Source organism: Triticum aestivum, chromosome 5B, assembly GCF_018294505.1.
Source record: "Triticum aestivum cultivar Chinese Spring chromosome 5B, IWGSC CS RefSeq v2.1, whole genome shotgun sequence".
Classification (NCBI taxonomy): Eukaryota; Viridiplantae; Streptophyta; class Magnoliopsida; order Poales; family Poaceae; genus Triticum; species Triticum aestivum.
This window is the reverse complement of record NC_057807.1, coordinates 483,396,028-483,420,587: the sequence shown is the minus strand read 5'-3', so window position 1 is coordinate 483,420,587 and position 24,560 is coordinate 483,396,028. Positions and strand designations below refer to the sequence as shown.

Sequence of the window (24,560 nt, the reverse complement as noted above, 5' to 3'; positions counted from 1 at the left end):
TTGAGCGCAGCTGGGTTCTCCCAGTTTTGTAAGTATATGAATAAGTATAGTGTTTTTTGAGGGGAATGAACAAGTACAGTTTCACAGAGAAAGCCAAAAAGTACCATATGATGTAGTTGAAAAGACGAGCACACGAACTAAGAAGGAAGGGGTTTGCCGCTTGCTGTGGTTGCCTACCGTATCCCTAGGCCCGGCTGCTGTACCGATGCCCGGGCGTACGTTGATGTGCGCCCATGCGACTCATCGCATGGGGCCATGCTCCGACGTGATGCGTCGTCTCCACCGCCGAACAGGAGGCAAGACCAGGCTGCTTCCGCCATCTCCATCGCTTAGCTAACATTTCCTTTATTTTTCTTTTGAGGCGAGACCAAGTGCGGATTTTCGTGCTGAACATTTTGATATATTATACGTTTTTTTCTGACATCGTATGCAAAAGTTATAGCCATTTTACATTTTCCCTATACTTTTTGTAAAACATATCCAAATTTAAGTTTTTAAATTTTCCTAACTAGTACATGTAGTAACATAACTACATCCGAAAAGATTTTAATTTTTGAAGTTTTTATCATTTTTTTTTCCTTTTTACAAAACTGAAAATGCGATCTACAGGGGGGTAGAGTTTGAAAATGAGACCTTTAGTACCGGTTGGTGCCACGAACCGATACTAATGGGGCGGTTCGTGGCACGAACCGGTACTAAAGGTCTAACCTTTAGTACAGGTTGGTGCCACGAACCGATACTAATAGGCATCGCACCCTTTAGTCCCGATTCGTGGCACCAACCGGGACTAAAAGTCCCATTTGAACCGGGACTAATGCCTGTACGGTGCCCTACCTGCTCGAACCGGGACTAATGCTCACATTAATCCCGTTCATAATGCAACCGGGATTAATGCTTTTTTCTGGCTGAACCAAAGCCATGTTTTCTAGTAGTGAAGGTGGACGGTCAAGTTGCAAACTGGACCATCTACGATCTGTTCGAGCGCTGCCCTGCTGGAGGCGGACTGATGGGATGGCCTACATAACAAGGTCATAGTGATCACAAAGCGCTTCGAAGGTGGACTGTGTCCATACGTTTGGGTGAGGTACTCGTAGTTTATATTTCAGCCCGAAAATATATCTCTACTAGTAGAATGCCCGTGCGTTGCAACGGGCTTTTAAAGTGCTCTTCATTTGTTCCCTTTGTCTTCCCTTAACTAAAATGTTTCTCACAGTGATATGTGAACTCATAAATTTACAACCAAACCAACATATCAAGAGGTAAAAACATATTTATCGAAGAGCATATGTACATCAGATTCAACATTAAGGTTCTGATGTCCGGTAGATTGAGAACAAAAAAAATGGTGACTTACCAACAAATCTCATTTATATTTCAGAACATGGTTGTCCTACAATTGTGTGCCTACAAGATCTTTCTTCCCCTTCCTCCCTCCCTCCCTCGATCTATCGCCCCTCTCTCCCCTCTCTCTCACTCACTCTCTTAATCTCGAATGTGTTGCCTTCTGAAGAGGGCTCTAGCGGTCTAGTAGCCGTCTTGTGAGCTGGTCGTCATTCTTGTTGTTGGGGGCGACAGCGAATGAATGAGACATGGGTATGTGAGGCATCACAAAAATGCGATTTCAAAATTTTATTTGGAAAACTTTTCTAGCTCAAACTGCTTATTCAAGTTTGAAAATCAAATCACATGTATAGAAAACATTTTTTTCACAAACAATATGGGTGCAAGGAGACATGTATAAGGGCATATGTTGTAGAGGAATATCGACTTTTTATACATGGGAGGAACCAACAAAGAAATAAAAATTTGAGAAAATGTTGGGCACAACTGTATTCTCACATGTGGACCTACAATAGATGTTAGTAAATAGATACTCCCTCCATCATCCCAAAATAAGTACCTCAACTTTATAGTTGTAGACGGGTATTTTAACTGCTTCATTTCTTGAGACACTTATTTTGGGACGGAGGGAGTACTTCAGGAGTCACAACGACATTTTTAAAAGTGTTATTACCCATCCAAAGAAAGATATTTATGTTGCATAAACACCAGAAACCAAAATTCAGCCCAATAAAGTGTACTGATCTTAGTTATTAGCATTACTCACTTGATAGGAGCCGTAATAATCTGCTCATATGTTGCTCCCTTAAATCTAAGGGTGAAATAAACAACAGAAAAATCGACAGTGGGAACATGGAAGGCCATTCCAATCAATTTTCTAACGAGTTCTGGAAGCACCTTACCAATAGCATGCAAGAAATGAAGCAGTTAAAATACTCGTCTACAACCATAAATGACGTAGTTTGCGTACCACGAGAAAGTATGTTCAGTCCTAGCTTGTCTTACGAGTAATATACTCCCTCCGGTCCTTTTTAGTCTACATATAAGTTTTGTCTGAAGTCAAAGTATCTCTATTTTGACCAAACTTATAGAAAAAAATATCAACATGCACAATGACAAATCAATATTATTAGATTCGTTATGAAATGTAGCTTCATAATTCATATATTTGATATTGTAGATGTTCATATTTTTCAATATAAATTTGGTCAAACATTGCAAAATTTAACTTGACACAAATCTAATACGCGGAGTAAAAATGCCGGAGGGAGTATGTAAAACAATTTTTTTCAAGGCTGACAATAATGTGTTGTGTCCATAACATTGAAGATATACTATGAACATGTCACCTTCTAACATGCCTGCAACTCCTTAATTTATTTCTCGGAGGATGATTCAACAATCTTCAAGTGTACAGTAGAAGCTCCATCTTTTCCTTTCCCCACACCCGTGCAAGAATGCCGCAAGTTCCATGTCCACCTCCCTCTCGAGCAAGACTTGACCGACTGCCTCTCCCCTCCGGCTTCCTGCACCTCAAGACCACATAAAAAAATCAGAAACCACATAAACCGGTCCACAAAGCACTGAACAAAATTAGAACATACTTGAAGTCGCATACACCATGTTTTCCATCGATGGCGCCTACATCCCATGGCGCATCAATCATAGGCTAAAACGCTCAGAACTTCCAATGATGACATGATAAATATCAAGCATGTGATAACAATGGAGTCTGATGTACAAGAACTCTGATGAAAGCATCACTAAATCTAGCAATACTTGGTTATGTAGTTTCATGCATGAACAATTGAACATTCATACACGCTCAAATAAAGAGAGCATGTTATATATTCAAATTTCGAGCTTGGCACGGAAACTGAAGATAGTCTAAAAATTCAAGCATTGGTGTTTTTGATGATCCTGCTAGTACAACTTTTATAGTTAGGATAGTCGCCTTGCTATTTCCATTTGAAAGAAAAAAAACACCAACAATTGGGACGGGTATGGCGATGCGACCCCTCACCTGCGTTTCTGCAAAACCTTGTTAGTTGCTAGCATCCATAGCTCAAGCTCACCCCTTCGACTGGCAGCGTGCGAGAGACCGCACCGGCCGGCCGCTGCTGACTGGCGGGAGCAGGTGAGGAATGCAGCGACACACACACACACAATCATCATCATCAAGCAAGCAGCCAAGCACACATAATTATAGAACTAAAACTACGGTTTTCATAGTTGAGAAACAGGGTGGACATTGTTGGAGCTGATCCCCAACTCCTTCTTCCTCTCAGTTTCTCACAAGTTCGCACAGGAACAATGGAACACAGAAGTTTTTTGGCGTCGTGCTGCTTCACACAGCCACGACCTTTTCTCTCTGTATTTCTCTTTCTCAAAGCAAACATACGTACAACTCTTAAATAAAACACACACGCACGCACACAACCGAGGCAAAGCCGCCCTGATTTTTGTGGCACTAACCCATGCACCAACACACCACTAACCAACTATCCCATGCGGCTAATCTTCTTCCTAGACCTGGCATGCAATACTAACAAACTCACCCGTCTACTCCTCAGGGCCTTGGCTTCAGCTTACCGTTTCACACGACGGCGTGCCGATTCACACGACACCACATCTCACCATCTACATCGCTTCACACGATCTGGCATCTCACCTTGCACACTTGCTGCTCCAAGACTCCTACCCATGACACACCTGATGAACTACATGCAGTACAAAAGCAAAAAACACATGCAGATATGAAATCAAGATTAAACCAAACAGACGTAATAAGGTGCGGCAGGATGGATGGATTGTGTTGCCTTTTGAATGTAGTCGAGACATCACATCATGTTGAAGAAGTTGTCCTTGCTGCCGCTCACCCATGCCACCACTTCGCTTACCGCTTTGTCCATGGTGAAAATCCGACCGCCACCAGCGACCAGCCTCACTATAGCGACCGGATCCTCTGTCATCCCTAGGATTTCCGATACGCAGCTACATCCACGTGCTAGTCCTGGCCGCCGTGAGGACGAGGATGAGATCGTTGGTAGAGAGGATCACAATCTGGATGAGACCAAAGGAAAGATTGTAGAGTGTTTTGTGATTGAGAATTTGTGGGCCTAGGTCCCTAGCTAGGCAAGGAAAGTTAAGATTTTTGGAAGGAAAGATTAGGACGGGGATGGGGAGGATCTTCGGTGGTGGGGGTATGGAACGAAATCAAAGACGTGGGGTGGGCCTGGGGATTTCGTTCGATCGATAGGTTAAGAAACGAAACGACGGTTTACTCGTAGCGAGACGATCGAGGGGCCTCCCTCCCTCTTTCGAGCGAGTCGTGGACGATTTTAGGAAGGTGATCGAAATTTTTTAATGCAATTGTTTAATCCGTAATTTGGTATTAAAATATTATGAATATAAAAGCCAAATAAGAAACCAATTCGGTTTTTGATGGGAAGGTGATCTCACGTAAGAAGGTAAGAAAATTAGCACCTACCAAAGAAAGAAGCGCGAGAATTATTACCTGATATAAACCAGGCAGGGTATTAAAGGCAATTACTTTGGTTTTAGTGGCAGGGTGAAAAAACCTATGTATAGGAGAGATGGTGGGAGGGAGGATGAAAAAAGACCAACGAAAATAAACCGTGGATACTATTCACCAACTCAGACATTAAGAGTAGAGATTAGGATTTGGAATTAATTGTCATAAAACAAAATTTTATTAATTGATAACGTGCTATCGGTACATGCCCGTTTATAACGTGTCTAGTTAGGAAACTTTGGAAAAGTTAGGAAAGTTTTTATTGTGAGGGTAAAAAAATCAATGTGAGGAGATATGGTGGTGGGATATGGGACGAAATTAAACCGGACGAAAATAAACCAGACGAAATATAACCAGACGAAAATAAACCGTGGACGCAATCCTACCAACTGCTCCATTAGGAGTAGAGAAGTAGAGATAAACCAGGCAGGGTATTAAAGGCAATTACTTTGGTTTTAGTGGCAGGGTGAAAAAACCTATGTATAGGAGAGATGGTGGGAGGGAGGATGAAAAAAGACCAACGAAAATAAACCGTGGATACTATTCACCAACTCAGACATTAAGAGTAGAGATTAGGATTTGAAATTGATTGTCATAAAACAAAATTTTATTAATTGATAACGTGCTATCGGTACATGCCCGTTTATAACGTGTCTAGTTAGGAAACTTTGGAAAGTTTTTATTGTGAGGGTAAAAAAATCAATGTGAGGAGATATGGTGGTGGGATATGGGACGAAATTAAACCGGAGGAAAATAAACCAGACGAAATATAACCAGACGAAAGTAAACCGTGGACGCAATCCTACCAACTCCTCCATTAGGAGTAGAGATTCTTAATGGAGTAGTTGGTAGAATAGTCTGCACGGTTTTTTTATCTGGTTTTTTCGTATAGTTTATTTCGTCTGGTTTATTTTTGTCTCATCTCCCACCACCATTTCCTCACGTTGGTTTTTCCACCCTGCCATTCAAAGCTTTCCTAATCTTTTCAAATTTTCCTAACCACACACGTTACAAACAGGCAGGAACCGATAACATGGTAATACGTCGATCGTCCCTAAGCAAATGATCGATCGAAAATCCCCACCACCAATTCCCATTGATTTTTTCCATGTATATGTGCCATATAGGTCAACCAACCTTCTTGTTTTTATTGCCTCATGTACCTGTATCGAAACTTTCCTGATATATACAGCGCAAAATCTTACGTACCTATATCAGAATGAAATCATAACTTTCCTAATATAACACAAATAACCATCGTAAGCCCCACCAACCCCATCTTGTGGTTTTTATCTCGAGCGATGCTAGGCGCCGGCGCACCGACCGGACGCTTCGGCCAGTCCAACCCTAACCGTCAGATCGGCCTGTTCCTATCCGTTGGATCCTTATCCAATCAGGGCGTCGTCTTCCTCTCGTGAGCGCGGACGGGGAAAGGAACCCCGTCTCGCCGTTCGTCTTCGCCGGCCGCCCCACGCTCCGGCACTCAGCTCGCCCCGCCCGCTCGCCGCCCCGCCCGCCGGTTGGAGCTGACCGCTCGCCGCCTCGGCCGCCCGTCGGAGCGCCATGGATGCAGCTCCGCGACTCGAACTCGTCCAAGTCCACTCGCCGCCCCGGCCGCCCGTCGGGGCCGCCCCGCGCTCCGGGACTCAGCTCGCCGCGTCCGCTCGCTGCCCCCGCTGCTCATCGGAGTGCCATGGATGCAGCTCCGCCTCACCGATGATTGGTTCCAGCAAAAAACAGAGATGCCCCGTGGTAGCATTTTCCCGTGTCAGTCGTAGAAAATGAAGACAACGGTTGCAGCAAAAAAATCCATCGGCGTCGCCATTGTAGCAAACATGTTAATCGGATGTAGCGAAACACATCGCCAATGGTAGCAAAAAACGAGGTTGTTGCAACAAAAAAATGTTCGTCCTCATCGTCGCCGGTCACACCTCAGTTGCAAAAAAGTACCATGGCCGCATGAATGGATGTAGCAAAAAACACACAGACGGTAGTAGCAAAAATTGACACGGTTGTAACTTTTCCCCTCTACGGTGGAAGCTTTTCTGTAAACGATTGAAATTTTTCGTTTTGAGCAGCGCCTGGGTGAAAAAATCATCTCTCGTTCGGTTGAAGCTTTTTTCATCAAAGGTTGTAGCATTTTCTGTAGACGCTTGTAGCTTTCCTCGATGGCATTGAACGCTTGCAACTTTCTGTATATCCGATGTAGCAAAACTCGGCGCCGGTTGTAGCTGAGTGGTGTGCCGGTTGTAGCAAAATGTGATACAGGTTGTAGCGTGTAACAAAAAAGCGCGATGTCTAGTGTTTGCTCGCGATGACGATGACGCCGTTTTGCTGCAACAGTAGTAGATTTTTGCTACCACCGGCGATTGAATTTGCTACAATCGGTTCTAACAAAAAATCACGGTGGGGTGTAGTCTGCCATGGCTGGGGAGGCTCGAGCGCTGCAAGCTCTGGCGAGGGGCGGCCGGGGCGGATTCCAGGGAGAGGCATAGGGGCGGATTCTGGGAAGAGGCAGAGGGGTAGTAATCCGGCGAGGGGCGGCCGCAGGCGGACGAGATCCGGCGAGGGGCGGCCGCATGCGAACGAGATCTGGCGAGGGGCGGCCGCACGCGAACGACATCCGGCGAGGGGCGGCCGCACGCGGACGAACAAGGCGCTCTTCTCTGGCGGTGGCGGTCGAAGGAGCCCGCTGGTCACCTGGCCGACGCGTGGTGCCTGCCGGCGCTGGTGCCCTCCTGTACGTGCGCTGCATGAGGAAGAGGGAGACCAGCCGAATCGTTCGCCGGTGCCCCGGCCCCGAACGTTTACCTTTTATCTCACGTATAGTATCAGAACTTTCCTGATATACATCACAAATCACATAACTTTCCTTCCTAAATAACACAGGCGCATTAACAGATTCACAACTTTTCTGGTTTTCATCATCTGGCAGCGAGGCCAGCCACGTCTTGAGGTGCCATCTACGATCCTCTGGCGCTCCTCCTTGGTGAGCTTTCATCAGTCCACATCTAGAGTCTCCCGCATGGGTAGGCGGCGTCAGCGCCGAAGAAGTATGCGATGTGACCATCAACGTCCACGGCCTAAAGAAGTATGACAGCGGGCGGTGTTCATGGGTGCGGGTGTGCAGGTGACGAGCATGTCCGAGGCGGCAGAGGTCGACCTCCATGTCCTCTACCGTCTGCATCCTCATGTTGATAAGGTGCCGCCGACGAGGCACTCGTCCTGCCTCCTGCGCGACCTGACGCTCGTCCTGCCTCTTGCGTGACCTCGCGCTGCCATGGAGGAGGCCATGCGGAGATTGACAAGCTGCAACACCGAAGGAGGACCACGCTCACGACTTGTCCTTTGAGTTCATCACCGTAGAGGTCGCACTTGAAGCTGGCCACTCTTCCTACACGTGCAAGCGCCACATTGTATTCTCTCCACTCCTAGGTTATGATGGATAGCAGATACGTGGTCTCTGATCCTCTTACTGTACTTTCGAGTAGAATAAGGTCCAAGATTTTATCTTTTAAGTTTTTCTACAACACATGCATGTCGATGTCATCCCTGATTGTTTTGCAATACATAAATTCAGTATTATTGTAAACACTTGAAAAGTATAGCCAGGTCTGCTGAATACTATAGTCTATACACTTAGATAATTGTGTATGTGTTTTGCTTTAAAGCAGTGCCAATTGATAGTGATGAATATTTTTCGGCAGTTCGAATTATGGAAATGTCAAAGATATAATTTTGCCTGGCATCTTGTACTGTTCCAAAGGGGATTGTTGTATATTGAGGACTGAGGTCAGGTAAGTAGATAATATGTGCCAAATTACATATACTATATATTAGTTATAAGCTTTTAATAAATATAAATTCTCAATTCATATTAATACAGCTTATACGAGATTACTCAAGCTTACCATCTCGTCAGGTGCGTTCCAATTCAACGCATTTAAAGTATTTTGGCTGCTATGTTGTATGCCTTATAGTTATGGCAGAATGAGCAAAAAGAAAGAAAATGACTACTCCCTCCGCATGGCCTCCTCTGATATCTATTATTTTTCTTCTACCAGTATAGAGCCACAGCATGAAATAAGTTATTCATTCATAATGTATCTTTAGGACCGTAATATACAACCGGCCGTGGCGGGGCGGGTGGCCTGTGCTAGCGACAACCACGGATGGTGTAGTACAGGACCTGCGGCGGGTGCCCATCTGCAAGATCAACATGAGTTTTCGTTCAGCTTCACATGACTGTTGTCGTCACGTGACTTATCGTCAAGGTCCATGTCGTCTCCTCTGACGCCGACTTCACGCTCTCCTCGTTCCTCTTCAAATTCAGTGTTGATTTATGAACGAGAAATTCACTTTGTCTATTTCTGAATTCCTAATGTTATACATTGAGTTTACTTGTCGGTTGTGTACACAATGCAACATTTTATTTCTAAGTTATGAACCTGTGCATATAGCTACATATACTATAGTGAATTCCACATACAAGTCAATCGAAAGAGTAGACCTAGAGATAATTTAACATAGATTCGATTACTGCTTGCATATGAATGCCCTTTCTTCAGATCGGATCAACTTTATCACATAATTAGAATATGTATCCCCATATCAACCAGAAAGTAACATAGTGACATGATCGTGGAGATGCAACATGGGGAGAGGGAGTTCGAGGAAGCCAACACTGGAGCGGCGACACCATCAGGACCGTAGAGGGGACACCCGAGAGCTGGGTGATATTGGTAGCCGGAGAAGGGGTAGCGAGTGAGTGACGCTGGCAGGTGGGGAGGCAAGGTGAGGTTGGTGCTGCTGGATCGTGGAGGAGGTTTACTTGAAGTGTGAGAAGTAGTATTTTGTTTCAGTACAACAGTTTAGCTAAGTCTACCATTCACTTGAGATTATGTGGGATGTGGCATGTCCACTTGTCCCGTCAAAAAATATTTGGACACAGTGGAGCTCACACTTATATTATGCGGTAGATGTGGAAGTGGATGTGGATGGGGATTGGGGTTGGTATGTTTAGTAACAGTTGATTGAGCGGAATAATTCCCATACTTTCAAAAATGGGGTAAATTATATTTCATTAGATGGTTTTGTAACAAACTGCATGAATGAGTGGTTCATAAATTTTGTTTATCAAGTCGTACAATTTTTTGGATTGGACAGAAGGGTAAATAAATTGATTGGTTGCTTCAAGAGTTAATAAAGGACACAGTGACGTATCAGTTGCATGCTGAACAACGGACATCATATTTTCCTTTTGTAGTAATGCATGACATTCAATAGTATATTACAACATGGAAATGGCTTGGAAGACGACAGATCTACCATCTTGGCTTGGGGCATCACGGGGGTGCATGCCTCTCCTTCCCCTTGATGGCGGTGGTGGATCGGCAAAAACATGTGGGGAGGGGATCAGGGTGGAGAGCAGGGAGGTTGGTAGAGGACTCTAGCAAGAAATGTCTCACTACAACAGGAAACCAAGCGAAAGGAGGGGGGCCGACAAGAAAAGGGAAGGGTGGGTCGCAAGGTGTTTGTTTTGTGTTGGGCCCACATGTTGGAGGTAACATGGTGGATAGTCCGGAAAACCACATTTACCCCCACATAAGATCTGGATTTGAGGGAGCCCGGACTGTCCAGACGTTTGCATTATGGGGAGTCTGATGGGCGCCTGTTTAATGTCCCAAACAAGCTCTAATGTATGAGGGACAAATAAGTTTTAATCTTGAAGACAACCTTCATTATTTGTGTGATTCATTTATACGCATTATAGCCCATAGCAACGCACGGGCGTTCTACTAGTCAATGTAATTCCTATGAACTACTATAGTGTGCACCAAAGAAAAAGATGTCATGAGAAGAAAATAATATATATGCTTAACAACTCACAGACTAATGGGCATGCTTCTCAATCCAAAGCATGCAGAACTCCATGGAGTTTGCCGACAAGCTGTATGGGACATGTCGAGGCAGAGCAACATTGAGCCGGAGGAAGGCATTAACAAGGATCGGCTCAAGGAGTTCTAGACGGAGAAATGCCCAAAATGGGAGTATCCAAAAAGGTTTCAGTACTGGGAGGCAGGTAATGTGGGGTGGCAGGACCAAGGCAGAGTAGGACGGGAGAACGATTGGAATGGAAGCCTTGACTTTTATGATTGGTTGACGTGCAGCAATTGCTAACTGTTATTTGCTTCGAACAACAATCTATGTAATGTTATACTATCTCTTGTCATACATCCTTCTGTATTCATCTTAGTGTTAATTTGACTAATTTTCTGAATAAGTTATAATATAGACAAGAATAAGTATCCGAATTGTTGCCATGGTGCCAATGCCAAGTTTAGCAGTGGATTAAAAATTTAACCTATGAAATCACTTTTGTCAGTTGTACAGAGTATAACCATTAATTCGGGTGCCGTAGAGTAGTGGAGTAAATGATCCAAGATTTAGTTTGAAAAGTTGTCTTAGCCCGTGCAAAGGTTAAGATTTTCCTTTAATGTATAAGCTTCTAGGACATACTATAGCCGTCTAATATTAACACTGAGAAAAAATAACCTCTGTGTGTGTGCGCGCGCAAGCGAGCGAGTGAGTGAGAGAGATAGAGAGGGAGAGAGAGGAGAGGGTGAGAGTGAGCGATTTTGGGAGAGGGAAGGGGAGAGAGAGATACGAAGGGTGGTAGACACAGGGGGCGAGAGACATATATATATATATATATATATATATATATATATATATATATATATATATATATATATATATATATATATATATATATATATATATATATATATATATATATATATATATATATATAGGTAAAATGTTTGGGGCACCTAGGTGCCTGGGCACCTAGTTTGGATCCGACCCGCTAATTCATTTTTTGCTTACAAATAATCAATAGTACCTTTCAAATAATTCACTTTCCTTTTGTACTTGCATGCACTGCCATTGATTGTAGATTGGTTTCCAAAAAATGGCATGTTATTGATTCCCTCATAAACAATTTCTTTCCTTAAATACTATAGTATTGTTAAAAATTGGTGAAAAACTCATATTTGGGTACGTGTATATATACATACCCTATGATTTTTATTTTTTTATTTGTGTATGTATATATATACCCTATGATTTTTTGCGAATACCCTATGATTTATTCTAGGTATTAGATGTCTTTCCTTAAATACTACAGTATATACCCTATGATTTATTGTAGGTATTAGATACCTACAAGCATATCCGATATATTTGTAAGTGGATACTTAAGTTTTCGCAAAAAACAAACAGTGCATACTCAAGATATATCTGTAAATACTCAATGAGAAATTTGTTGGTATATACCCATAAGTGTTATTTCCTTTTTATGAGTGAATTCATGTACGTAAACTAAATACCTTGACAAATGACACGTTACATTCGTATCGTTATGAACATCCATACAACATACCTGATGGTGATCTATCCGAGGTATGATAATAGAGGAGTCATACCAAAAAAATACGGCCATATACTAAAAATAATATGTATTATTCTCACATAATTTGTGGGTATATATACCGTAAACACAACTGGGTATCATAGAAAGAGAAACCATTTTTCGTATACTCACAACGGAGACAGAAAGTGGCAAAAATCACTAATCTTTTTAAACAGCACAATGGCAATACGCGAAAAGTGTACAGCATCTATGCATTAATTACTACTGTATAAGGATTTTCCTAGTGTTTCACACGTACATGGATCTTCTTAGGAAGTGTTGGTGCATGCATCCTAATTAATGCCTACGTCCAAATTAGAGCTAGTAACTGCTAATTAACATGTAGTTAAATGGAATTAATTAGTACGTTGCAATAAGTTTCCAAATTAAATACTACAAACGGTTAACGGTTATACCCGTTAGTGTCTACACCTGTCACAAAGGCACAGATCCTAATGCAATCCAAAGGTAGACAAACAAGATATATATATATATATATATATATATATATATATGTACATACTCCCATGCCCTTTAGTGGATGCGGTGTGTTAGTTGGATGGATATACCCAATAGCACCATTAAAAACCGACTGCATGCTACCTAATCCCTAAAAGGTAGGAACTAACTAGTTGAAGCCGCTGACCCCATCTTACCCCATCTTTTTTATTTAGTTTTCGTCCATGCATGATATGCCATCGTCAAATGTAGTACTCTCAATTTTGAGTACGTACTATTCTGAAAATTTGAGTATATACTACTTGTAGTGCATACTATTCTTGTGAGTTGGACGACTTACAACAAAAATAATGAATAGTGTATGTATATTGCTCAATATTAGACTGTAGTTCAGTACCTACGTAGAAAACAACAGATTATGATATATCCACATTTTTCTTTAGTGGGTATGTAGTGTGTATTGTGAGAGGGTATCTATCATGTTTTTTCTTACAGGGTATATACCCCTTTTTATTGAGTATATCTTATATGTTTCTTTAGTGGGCATGTACTATTTTTTGTGAGGGGGTATATATCATGTTTTTCCTTACAGGGTATACACCACTTTTCTTTAAGGGAGTATATTTAGAATTTCCTTTAGTAGGTATGTACTACATCTTGTGAGAGAGTATATACCATATTTTTTTCCGTAGAGAGGGTATATACCACTTTTTGTGGGAGGGTATATACCATTTTTTTGGTAAGACATAAGAAAGAGTATATCTTGATAGCCCCACAAAAAAAAGAGTATATCTAGAAAGTATATGTTCATAAAAAAGGGTATGTATATCCATCAAAAATACTTCATCAGTAGTACATATACTTTCCTAATAACAGTATATAATGCATCAATGGGTATATACATCTTCGCCGTCAAGCCGATTCCCTTCATCAAGAATACAGAAACGAAGAGAAATACTACAAGGATCTGAAATAGAGTAAAATGCATGCATGCTATAGCTATGTACATGTCACCAATGAGAGTTTGTTCTAGACTTTGGACGTCGGTAAGAACCACGGTTGTCCCTGCTGTCTTTGCAAGCTATTCTCGCCGTCACGCGTGTGCCAAACTGCATGCACCGGTGACGGACCAGCTCTTGGATGCCGATGGATACATCTAGGTCGCCATGGTGTTCATGGATTATACTGCCATATCGCATTAGTCCGTGAGATTCAATTTCTGAGGATTAAATAAAATACAAGGAAGTGCATGCATAATGGTGATGCGTACATGAGACGGAAGGTTCATTAGTGTCGTCGTCGTCGATCAGGCTGGGTTAGCCGCATCACATCAACGCATGTCGTCGTAACCGCCGGCGGTGGCGGTAGTGTACCTGGGAACGCAGTAGCTGGATGAGAGGAGGCAACCGCATCTTGTCGCTGTGTCGCCGTGGCCGCCGTCACCGCCCAACATGGTATGTACGCAAGGATGCGATGGTCATGCGAATAAAAAGCAGGCCGTCTCATCTCGTTGCTGCCACAATTAATCAACTGATTTCTCGGAAGATAAAACAGACCTAATTATAGGCCAACAAAACTTGCAACCATATGCATGTTTATCCCTGGCAATCCGGAACTGAGTTTCAAATGCATGTGATCCCATCGGTGGGATTTACATGTGATTAATTAATTGACTAATTAAATGCTGAACGGTTTTATGCATTTGAATCGGATAGGTTGAGAGTCAAAAGGACGACACGGGGCTAGGAGTATGTACTTCTAGGAGTATCAACCCATTTTCATATATATATATATATATATATATATATATATATATATATATATATATATATATATATATATATATATATATATATATAGTGTGAAAGTGAGGTTGTAAGGAGAGAGGGCACTTGCATATTACAGTGAGACAGAGTGGAGAGATAGAGAGCTTTAATGTGAAATATAGCACAAGTGCACGGTTACATATTTGAAATTCAAAGTGTTTTGATTGAGGTGGAATGAGGGAATGAGAGCCCGATATGTCACTAATTGAGGTGGTGGACATGAACCTGGGCTGCAGATATAGTTGGTGGAGAAAGAATAAGATGTTGAGTAATTTATTGGTAAAAGAGTAGACCTCAGATGTGCACAAGAAATCCATAGGTACATGTTAACTTGATTAAATATTCATGCTAATTATATATATTGTTGTGTAGGATGGTTATGAGTTGAGAAATAATTTTTTATTACATTTGCTGAAGTGCCGTGCAAATAAAACTAAAGACAATATTCCTAATCATGTAAGGGAATATCTTAATCGCATCAAGTAGATCTTAGTTTGTAACATATAATTACATGGCCATATATACATTGTACATTGCAGGTGATGTGGATTTCAATTATTTTTTAATAGTTGAAGGCTATATTTTTTATACATGCGGAATATAATATACATTATATGTGTAACCAGACACAATCTATACATGCCGAATTTGATTTGCAATGTATTCATAGGCGTAATAAAAAAACTAAAAGCCCGTGGCAACGCACGGGCGTTCGACTAGTAAAATTATCAACCACTAAAGAGATCCTGTAATTTATTGTTCAAACATCAGAAAAAAATAGTTAAGAGTTGATGTGTTCATCCTTGCTTTCGCTGAAGACCTGAAATCGGTCCGATGTAGAACTCTTGCAGATTCAAACCATAGTATTGAGTATCTAAAAGGAAGAGGCATGCTTATCTGAAGAGAGCGCCCACTATTCCAGCTTCTCGAACTTGACTTAGCACACACACTCACACTACTATCAACTCGCATATGCCCACTTCCCAAATAATTGAAGTTTTATATTTGTCCTATGTTACACTAGTTTAAATTTGACCAACTCTATAGAAAAATATGCTAAGACCTACAATATCAAATACCCATAATATAAAAATACATTTCATAAAGAATGTCAAGATAATAACTTGGTGTTCAAGATGTTAATATGTTTTCAAATAAGTTTAACTTTGGACAACGAGAACTTCAACTATTTTTGAACGAATGTAGTACCAAGTAATCATATTAAACTTAGACCAATGGTAGCAATAGATAAATAATAGAAAAGGTGTATATTTAAATCAATATGAGGATATGGCTTATCGTTAGTGTCTCGGTCAGCTGTGAATTAGAGATTAATCGGAAATCGATTAATTAATTGATTTTATCGGACGGCTATTAATCAACCATTTTTTTCCTAAATCCCAGGTTCCCAACACTAAAATATGCTATATTCAACACCAAACAATATTGTACAGAAGTGTTACATTGATTCCTAGCCTTTGAATCCTCGTATAATGACAAACAAAATAGGACAACATTACATATTATGTAACAAGGTCCACAAAACACAAAGATATATAGTTTGTGCAAACATAGTGCTATGAATAGGCGCAATTTATTGGTAGATTCCCGATAAATTGCTTGTCAGAGCTATAAATTGGCCCAAATGATAAATGGTGAAGACAAGGCATAATCTTATCGGTCACCCCCCGAGTAGCGATAAATCGATGAATCACAAAAAATTTGAACAGTGATTTAAATCGATAATTTGTGTTCACTCATGTCGCAAAATTGTTCACAACAAGAGGAAATCCACAACACAAAATTGCCCTGATAAAAATCCACAACACGAAATTACCCTAGTAAGAATCCACAACTCAAACAACTAAAGCAACACGATCTCTCAAAGGTAAAATAGCTTAGACAATGTGCAACGACTGCTGGTGGTTCCGGGTGTCTGCTAGTTCCCAACTTTAGGAATTTAACTAGGAATATTTGCGTCATGTTCATGTTCTTCTTCTTTCGTTGCCTTCTTGCGAAGCTCTGTTATCAGAATGGCAGCTGCAGAGCACCTTGCCCCATCCGGGGTCAGATGAGGACCACCAGTGATGCTCATGTCATAACCAGGGCATGTAAAATGTACATGGGCATGGAACATTCCTGAAAGGATATGAAAAGGACTGGTTAATAAGTTCTTGAAACAATATGTGAGAAGATTATAAGCAATCAAACAACAATTATTTGTCATTTCTAGCTTGGAACATATTCAGTTCTCGACAACTAATTGCAATACAGTGAATAGATCTGATCTCTCATAGAGCCTACAAGGGTACATACAAAATATTTGGCAATCATCAATAGAACCATGGCGTTAAATAAACCTAACAATACAACATAGCACAAACTAGTGGTTGTCTATTTTTTTTAAGAAGTGGTTGTCTATTGACATGACCACTTGAAAACTCTTTTTCTTAGGCATGATTAGTGTAAGTACACCATGTATGTTGTCATTTCAATTCATGAAACTAACCGGGAACTATAGGGATTGAATTCAATAGATGCTAAATTGAAAATAAGTGGCATAAGACCCATTTGTATGAAATTCTTAATTGTTGTTTCTATATGGTCGAAGAACCCAATGCTTGTCCATGTAGAAAATTAAATAGATAAAAGTAAATATATTTATACATACCATCTTCTAGTGAAGGTAATACTGTGTATCTTGGGGGTATACACTTGATGTCACGGCAGATCTCGTTGAGCTCCTGCATTGATAAGTGTCAACGATACATGTGGAATTTAACATCCTTATGCAGCATTTCAGTTCGAGGTTTCTTACCTGGCACTTATTATGGAGGAGTGCCTCCTTCAGTGTCTTCCTCTTTTTTCTCCTAGTTTTGTCACCATCTCCACAACAAGATGGATTGGCAACTTCCATCATATTTGAGTTGGTTCCCTTATACTTTTCCATTATTGTCAGCACTTTTGGTGTCATTTTCCCTTCTGCGCAATTTTTAAACATGATGGGTAATGGAAATATAGCATAAATATGGAAATAAATTCTTTCAAAAAAAACAAGACTTCTAACAGACGAATGCATGTCAGAAAGTGTGGCGGACGATTTGTCCACAATTTAAAAGTGTGGTACACCACCATTTAACACAAAACTTTGGGAAAGGTATGGCTCCCAACAAAACACACCCACAATGTTTTCCACAAAACTATAAAAAATCCTACATGTGAGTATCACTTGAACTATGTTTAGATGTGAAGAATGGTAGAATACCATTCAAGATATTCTGAATGTCCATATCACATTTAGCACTTCGATCTTGAAGTATGTGTTCCTTATGAAGCTGAAACGAAAAAGGAATGAGTTCACATTAGATTCTCAAATAGAACAAAACACAAGAAAAATAAGCACAGTTTTTCCTGAAATAGAAGAGAAGACATACAATATTATCCCGTGTTTTCAGAATTGATCGCAGTAAATCATTCATCTTATCATTGTTGTTCTCAGTGATGTCGCCTTCAAAGAAATTTAGAAATTACATAAGTTAATAACTTGGAGGATCAATAACCAATAGTAGGGAAGACAAGATGTGTTTCGATCCCAACCTGACTTCTTAGGCACTTCCATGATTTGGCTTTCCAAAGCAGCATCCTTCAGTACAACATCAATAGGTGTTGCCTGGTACAACAATCATTATTCAAGTTGAATCAGAGTAAATGAATCGTATAAATAACTTGGCCCATCACCTACTAGTCATACGGAACTAGTATTAGCTAAGTCTTTCCAAAAAAAAGTATAGTGTCTATTTGGTCACCAAAAAATGTTATGATCGCCATACATTGTGGGTAGATGAAACCAACGGATAACTTTTAACAACTAAAAACATAATAGTTGAACATTTCGGTGGTACATTCTTATGGTTGCATCATTTAGGAAATGGTTTAAGCGCAGCTGGGTTCTCCTAGTTTTGTAAGTATATGAATAAGTATAGTGTTTTTTGAGGGGAATGAACAAGTACAGTTTGACAGAGAAAACCAAAAAGTACCATATGATGTAGTTGAAAAGACGAGCACACAAACTTAGAAGGAAGGGGTTTGCCGCTTGCTGTGGTTGCCTACCGTATCCCTAGGCTCGGCTGCTATACCGATGCCCGGGCGTACGTCGATGTGCGTCCATGCGACTCATCGCCTGGGGCCATGCTCCGACGTGATGCGCCTTCTCCACCACCGAACAGGAGGCAAGACCAGGCTGCTGCCGCCATCTCCATTGCTTAGCTAACATTTCCTTTATTTTTCTTTTGAGGCGAGACCAAGTGCGGCGCACACAGGCAAGGGAAGAGTGCATGTTTGGGTTGGGCCTCCAAAATGCGCATCGAGACTCACTACTACACAATTAAGGCAACCCACCATCTTTAACCCAGTAAACTAATACATCTTGTCTCTAAAGAAGAATAAACTATCACATCTGGCACGCATCCCCCCTAACCTTCTGTTTAAAGAAACTTTAAGTTGGTGCCAAATTGATAAGCACCTTCGGCACGGTGTTCGGACGCCAGATGAACTGCACCGCCTCCGGCAAGGCAACGGCGACGCGCCTCCCGCCGGATCCATGCGCCACTTCGGCGGACGCAATGGATTTCGGGTGGATGAAGTCCGACCGCTGTCCAGCGTACTCCTCTCGTGCGCGGCGGAGCGCAACATGGACGGTCATCTCCTCCTTGGGGTCGCCTGCGACAATCTCCCGGCAGTCAACGGGGGAGGTGTAAGACTCGGATCTGCTGCCCGCCATGTTAGAGAAGGGCAGAGATCGCCGGAAGTAAGCTTTTGGGCGGAGGGAAATGTAGGGGAGGGTGGAGTGCGGCTAGGGTTTCATCCGGAGTGCAAACAGGGAAGAATATATGTGGGGTCGGATGGGCCACAGTGGGCCAGATAGTACGTGTCGTCGTCCTGACGCAGCGGGTGGGCCATAGTGGACGTATTTGGGCCGAATGCGAGGTGTCCGGTTGGGTGGCAATTTTGCATCTGGACAGTGACTGGGCAGGCCCTCCAGAAGTTTGGCACGCATATAAGGTGTCCGGTTGTAGAGCTCTAAGGGTCAACATAACTATTATCTCCTAGGAAGGTGTCCGGTTGTAGAGCTCTAAGGGTCGACATAACTATTATCTCCTAGGAAGTAATGTACCATCATTGCCCTTCCAAAGGTTATTATGGACTATACTGTCATAGACGAATCTGGAAAGTTAATATTTTGCTTTTGTGAATTAGGACAGTTGATATTAGAATAACTATTTTCCAACCCAAGAAAATTACATGCGTGCTGATTGACGTCATCTTTAATTTTCAGTTAAATTTCCGTTTGAACTATGCATGTCATGAACATAACAAGTACAAATGCACCAACCTTTTGTTAAAGAAATTGCGGCATGTGTTAACCTTTTGCTAAACTTCTAGAGTTTGCAAGTAATATGATAAATGTAGCAAAAATGACGTTTTGTTTCTTGATAAAAACAACTCAAAACTCAAGTGTGAATTTTCTGATAATCCAACAAAGTAACACATTCATTCTAGTGTTTTGCACATTTGTATTTAGAAAATAATGACGGCAAGTGTTTGGTGTTCCGCCACCCGATGCGACACGATGCATTGTTACTACTAGCAAAAGGACCCGTGCATTTTAATGGAAGAAAAAAATCATAATCTTCAATGGCCATGATCATATTTTGCTGCATAACCCAGATACACTATCACTCTCAATTTTGTGAAATCATGATTAATTTTTCAAATCATGAACTGTTTTTTAAACTCGTGCACATATTTAAAATCATGATTTTTTTTCAAATTCGTGAACACTTATACAATTTTTGAACGTTTTCTAAAATCAAGAAAATTTTCGAATTCTTGAACATTTTATACTATTTGCAAACCTTTTATTTAAATTGTGAACATTTTTTAAGCAATTTTCTTGAATCAACGAACATTTGTATAGAAATTGGTGGAACAATGTTAGAAATTCACGAATATTTTTTTGATTTAATGAACAATTTTTTTTGAAATGCATGATCATTTTTTGGATTAGCGAACATTTTATGAATGAATAAAATATTTTTTAAGTCATGAACAGTTTTTTGAACTTTTAGGATGTTTTTTCATTCATGAACATCTTTTGAATTTGCAAAATTTTGTTCAATTTCATTAATATTTTTTAATACACAAACTTTTTGAAAATTCATGAACATTTTTTAATTTCCCAAACATTTTTTTTCAAAATTTGAACCTTTATTGAATAAGCAAACATTTTTACAACGAATATTTTTTGAATCCACAAAAAATTATGATTTATGAAACATTTTGTTTTTGAAATACTCATTTTTTAAATTTTCAAAACTTTTTGGAAATCCTAAATTATATAAAGTAGAAAAAACAAAAATGGAAAAAAGGGAAAACAGGCTGCCCGGACATGGGCCGACCCAAACAGTCGTGCTGCGTGTTCACCCAGCATGCAGAGCGCAATATAGGAGGTACCTACTTTATGGGCCGGCCCAGGCAGGGGATTCCCTTGTGTAAAATATTTTTTATCACTTATAGGTGGCATGGGTGCGTAATATTTTGCAAATTTGGGGACAATTTTGATGACGTACCGCTAGAAGGAATAGCCCTTTTATTATTAGGTAGAGGTAGGGAGGTAGAGACAGAGATAGAGATGTGTTTTTGTTAGCGTCGTAGTCCTTCTTGAGGCCATCGTTTCTGGAGTTTTCTCCAGTTGAAGGGACCAGCGACACCGACGAAGCATGGCATGATGGCGCGACTGCCGATGAAAATCGCGCCGACCACGGTTATGATAGACGATGGCGGCGTCTCCGATGTTGTTTCCTGGTTGAGGCATCGTCGTTGCAGTTTGCGTCATCATGCTCGGGAAACTCTAGGGGAAATACTAGATCTCATTGGGTCGTGCGATGGCTGTGCTTTTACGTCGTGGTCCTTGAGGACATCGTTTCTGGAGTTTGCTCCAGCTCAAGGGACCAGCGATGCCGGCGGTGCACGGCCTGGTTGCGTGGCTGCCGATGAAAATCACGCCGACTATGGTCATGGCAGACGATGGCGGCATCTCCAATGTCGTTTCCTTGTTGAGGCATCATCGTTGTAGTTTGCGTCATCATGCTTGGAATGCTCCGAGGAAAACTCTAGATCTGGATCTCCCGGATCGGACGATGGCGGGCCTTCGATGTTGTTCTCCCTCCTAGGGGCATCGTTGTGGAGCAAGTGCTGGTTCGAGGGTACTAGAGGAGGAGCGGTGTTACATCTACCGCTAGGCTGACGGCGGATCTCGATGGCATGGTGCTGTGGAGTTTCGGCGACGGGCGCGTGTGGATGGATCGGATACATGTAGGATGGTGGTGTTGTCCGGTGCTGTGGTCGCGTCGACGGCAGGCCTGGCATGGTCGATGCGTCAGTGTCTGCTCTAGAGATGGATCGATGGAAGGCAGCGATGGCGGCCTTTGTGAGTGCATCGGACCGGTGTGTGCCCCAGCAACGCGGCTTGGTTGGGGCCTCTCCGTCTAGATGTTAGGCTTTGATGTGTATGTTTGGTATTAGGTTCGGACTATCGACGCCCCTTCATCAAGTGGATAGAAACAGCGACAAATGTTGCCAAAATGGTGGCTTCAGACTACCTAATGTCTTGCTTTGCAAGGTCTTTGTGAATAATTAATAAAATGGTTGCATGCATCGCCTAGATGCAGAGGCCGGGGGTCATCTTTTTTTTTGAAGCTAATGAAAGAAAAACTGTGCTTAGATAATAGATTATACCCCGTTTGGATTTTGTAGTTAGTTATCCTTATTTTGTTTTTGGGGGTGTGTCTGGATTAATATTTTTAGTTGGTTATATCGTCTGCTTTTTAGATACACATGGCTGAAATGTGTATGCAACAATGGGCTAAAAACTGCAGGATTAGGATTGGCAAAGCGTCAGATGAGAGGGAAAGCAATCCAAGCCGAGTCCCTGCGCTCGAGATGTGTGCTTAGGGCATCTCCAGCCGTCCCCCAAAGAGGCCCCCCAGGAGGCTTTTTTCATCGCCGGCGCGTATTTTTTCACCCAGTCAGGCCCTCACGAGTCCAAAAAGCGCTGGATTTGACGAATGTTACGGCCGGCGCGCCCACCCCACACCCAGCTCCCAGGGGAGCAGCTGGGGACGCCGGCGTTTGCCTTTTGCATGCGCAGGCCCACCTGCCAGCGTCTCTCCCGTCCCTTTCCCTCCCTGGCCCACCCACGTGCTCCCCTCCACACACCCATCCCCTTTCTCTCGGTTGCAACTCCTCTCTTCTCCTTCTCCTTCTCTCGCCTCGCCGCGCACAGGGACGGCAGGATGAAGGAGCTCCGGGCCGGCTCTGCGCCACCGCATCTCCGCATCCCCTGGCTCCGCTCGCCGGCAGCCATTCCCACAGCTCAGGCATGCTGCGTCGCCTCCGCGCCCGGCTGCGCGCGCCCCGCCCCGCCAGCCATCTGCGACCGCGCCCGGCCTCCCGCCAGCCAGCCCGCGCCGCCCTGCCACCCCTCTGCGTCGCGCGCCCAGCCGGCTCCGGGATGCAGAAGCGCATGGCCTCCTCGAGCCAGGCGGGGGTGCAGAAGCGCAGTGCGGAGGCTCCACGGGCGTAGCCGAGGAGGACGGAGCTCCACCGCAGGCGGGGGTTGGTGTCATGTACGCGTAGGCAAAGCGCATTGTGGAGAGCGCCTGCTGGGAGACGAGAAGGGGCGTGCCCTGCACCGGGGCAGAGTGGGGGCGGCAGGCGAGCGCGAGCCTCTCGGAGGACGATGCCGGACGGACAACGCGGTCGCGGCAGCTGGGGCGTCCGCGTGCTTGAGGGCGCGGCCTGGGCGAGTGGGCGGGCGCGGACGGGCGAGCGCGGCCGCGGGAGCGCGCGGCCTGGGAACGCGGGAGTGCGCGGCCGGCAGACTCGACGAGGCGGCGCGGGCAGACGAGGATGGCGGCGAACTCCAGGAGGCTGCACTCGCCGGGCAGCGACGGAGACTGCGCAGCCTCCACGTCGAAGAACACCATCTCCCTCTTCTTGGTGGTCGCCATTGGTTCCGGCAAGCAACTCGGTGGTGGTTTCTTGGCGATGGAGCTCTGTTTGTTTCTTGCTTGAAGGAATGAAGGAATGGAGCCTGTCGATGGAGCTATGGGGGCGCAACGAGTGGAAAAAATTCCACCCCAGGCCGAAGTTTTCGCCGGCAGCCTCCCAGGAGGCGAAAAAAATGCCTCCTGGGAAGGCCAACGGCTGGAGATGCCCTTATACACACAAGAAAGCTGGTAATATTGTTAATCATGTATTGGCAAAGCGTCAGGTATGCTAAAAGCCGGTTGAACCTTCATCGAAAAAATTTATGCAGGATATTGTGTGCACGTGTGCGGTAAGCAGTGGAGCACTCATGAAGTATTAGCGGCGTTGAATTTTTATGTATTAGATTTCTTGAAGAAGCTATTGCAAATGAAGAAAAACACATGCATGTTTTTTTAGCAGAGATAGGGCATAAACAGCATTTTGCTCAAGCGAATCCAACACAGACTGCCTCGCATAGTTCTGATAGTTTTGCAACACCGTCTGAGAAAAGGCAGCTGGATGCCCTAGCACAAGCCGTGACAAAACACCATGTTGTTGCCGTGGCTATGCCTTGCCCTAGCTCTACCTCCCTATGCTGCACCTCTCTCTCTGGACTCAGATCGGCAGAAGAAAAAGAAGGAAAAGCACAGCCAGATTTCCAGCGCTCGAACGCTGCCGCCGCTCGAACGGCCTCATATTCCACGAGCACGAACTCGTCCCAGCCACCGTTACAAGGATCCCCTACAGGGCTTAAATACTTGGGCCACCGTACGAGCACGTATTCCACGTCCCTGGCCCGCCCGCATGTCCGATCTGCCCGCTCTGGCTGCGTCCT

At 43.1% G+C, this 24,560-nt stretch overlaps 1 protein-coding gene across 1 annotated transcript; it reads right to left on the bottom strand.

The window, feature by feature from the left end:
- Positions 1–16,569: 16,569 nt before the first annotated feature.
- Positions 16,570–19,465, bottom strand: LOC123116546 (uncharacterized). Its single transcript, XM_044537491.1, has 7 exons — positions 19,158–19,465; positions 18,233–18,305; positions 18,070–18,143; positions 17,901–17,970; positions 17,454–17,617; positions 17,307–17,379; positions 16,570–16,774 (listed from the first exon to the last, which is right to left on the bottom strand). Exons 1-7 carry the CDS (start codon positions 19,413–19,415, stop codon positions 16,596–16,598), a joined length of 891 nt encoding a protein of 296 aa, XP_044393426.1. The 5' UTR covers positions 19,416–19,465; the 3' UTR covers positions 16,570–16,595.
- Between the last annotated feature and the right edge of the window lie 5,095 nt (positions 19,466–24,560).

Coding starts and splice junctions, on each gene's coding strand:
- LOC123116546 (XM_044537491.1), bottom strand. CDS start 19,415: ATGGCGGGCAGCAGATCCGAGTCTTACACCTCCCCCGTTGACTGCCGG. Junction 18,144..18,232: donor GGAAGTGCCTAAGAAGTCAG/GTTGGGATCGAA, acceptor ATTTCTTTGAAG/GCGACATCACTGAGAACAAC. Junction 17,618..17,900: donor CATTCAGAATATCTTGAATG/GTATTCTACCAT, acceptor AAAATTGCGCAG/AAGGGAAAATGACACCAAAA.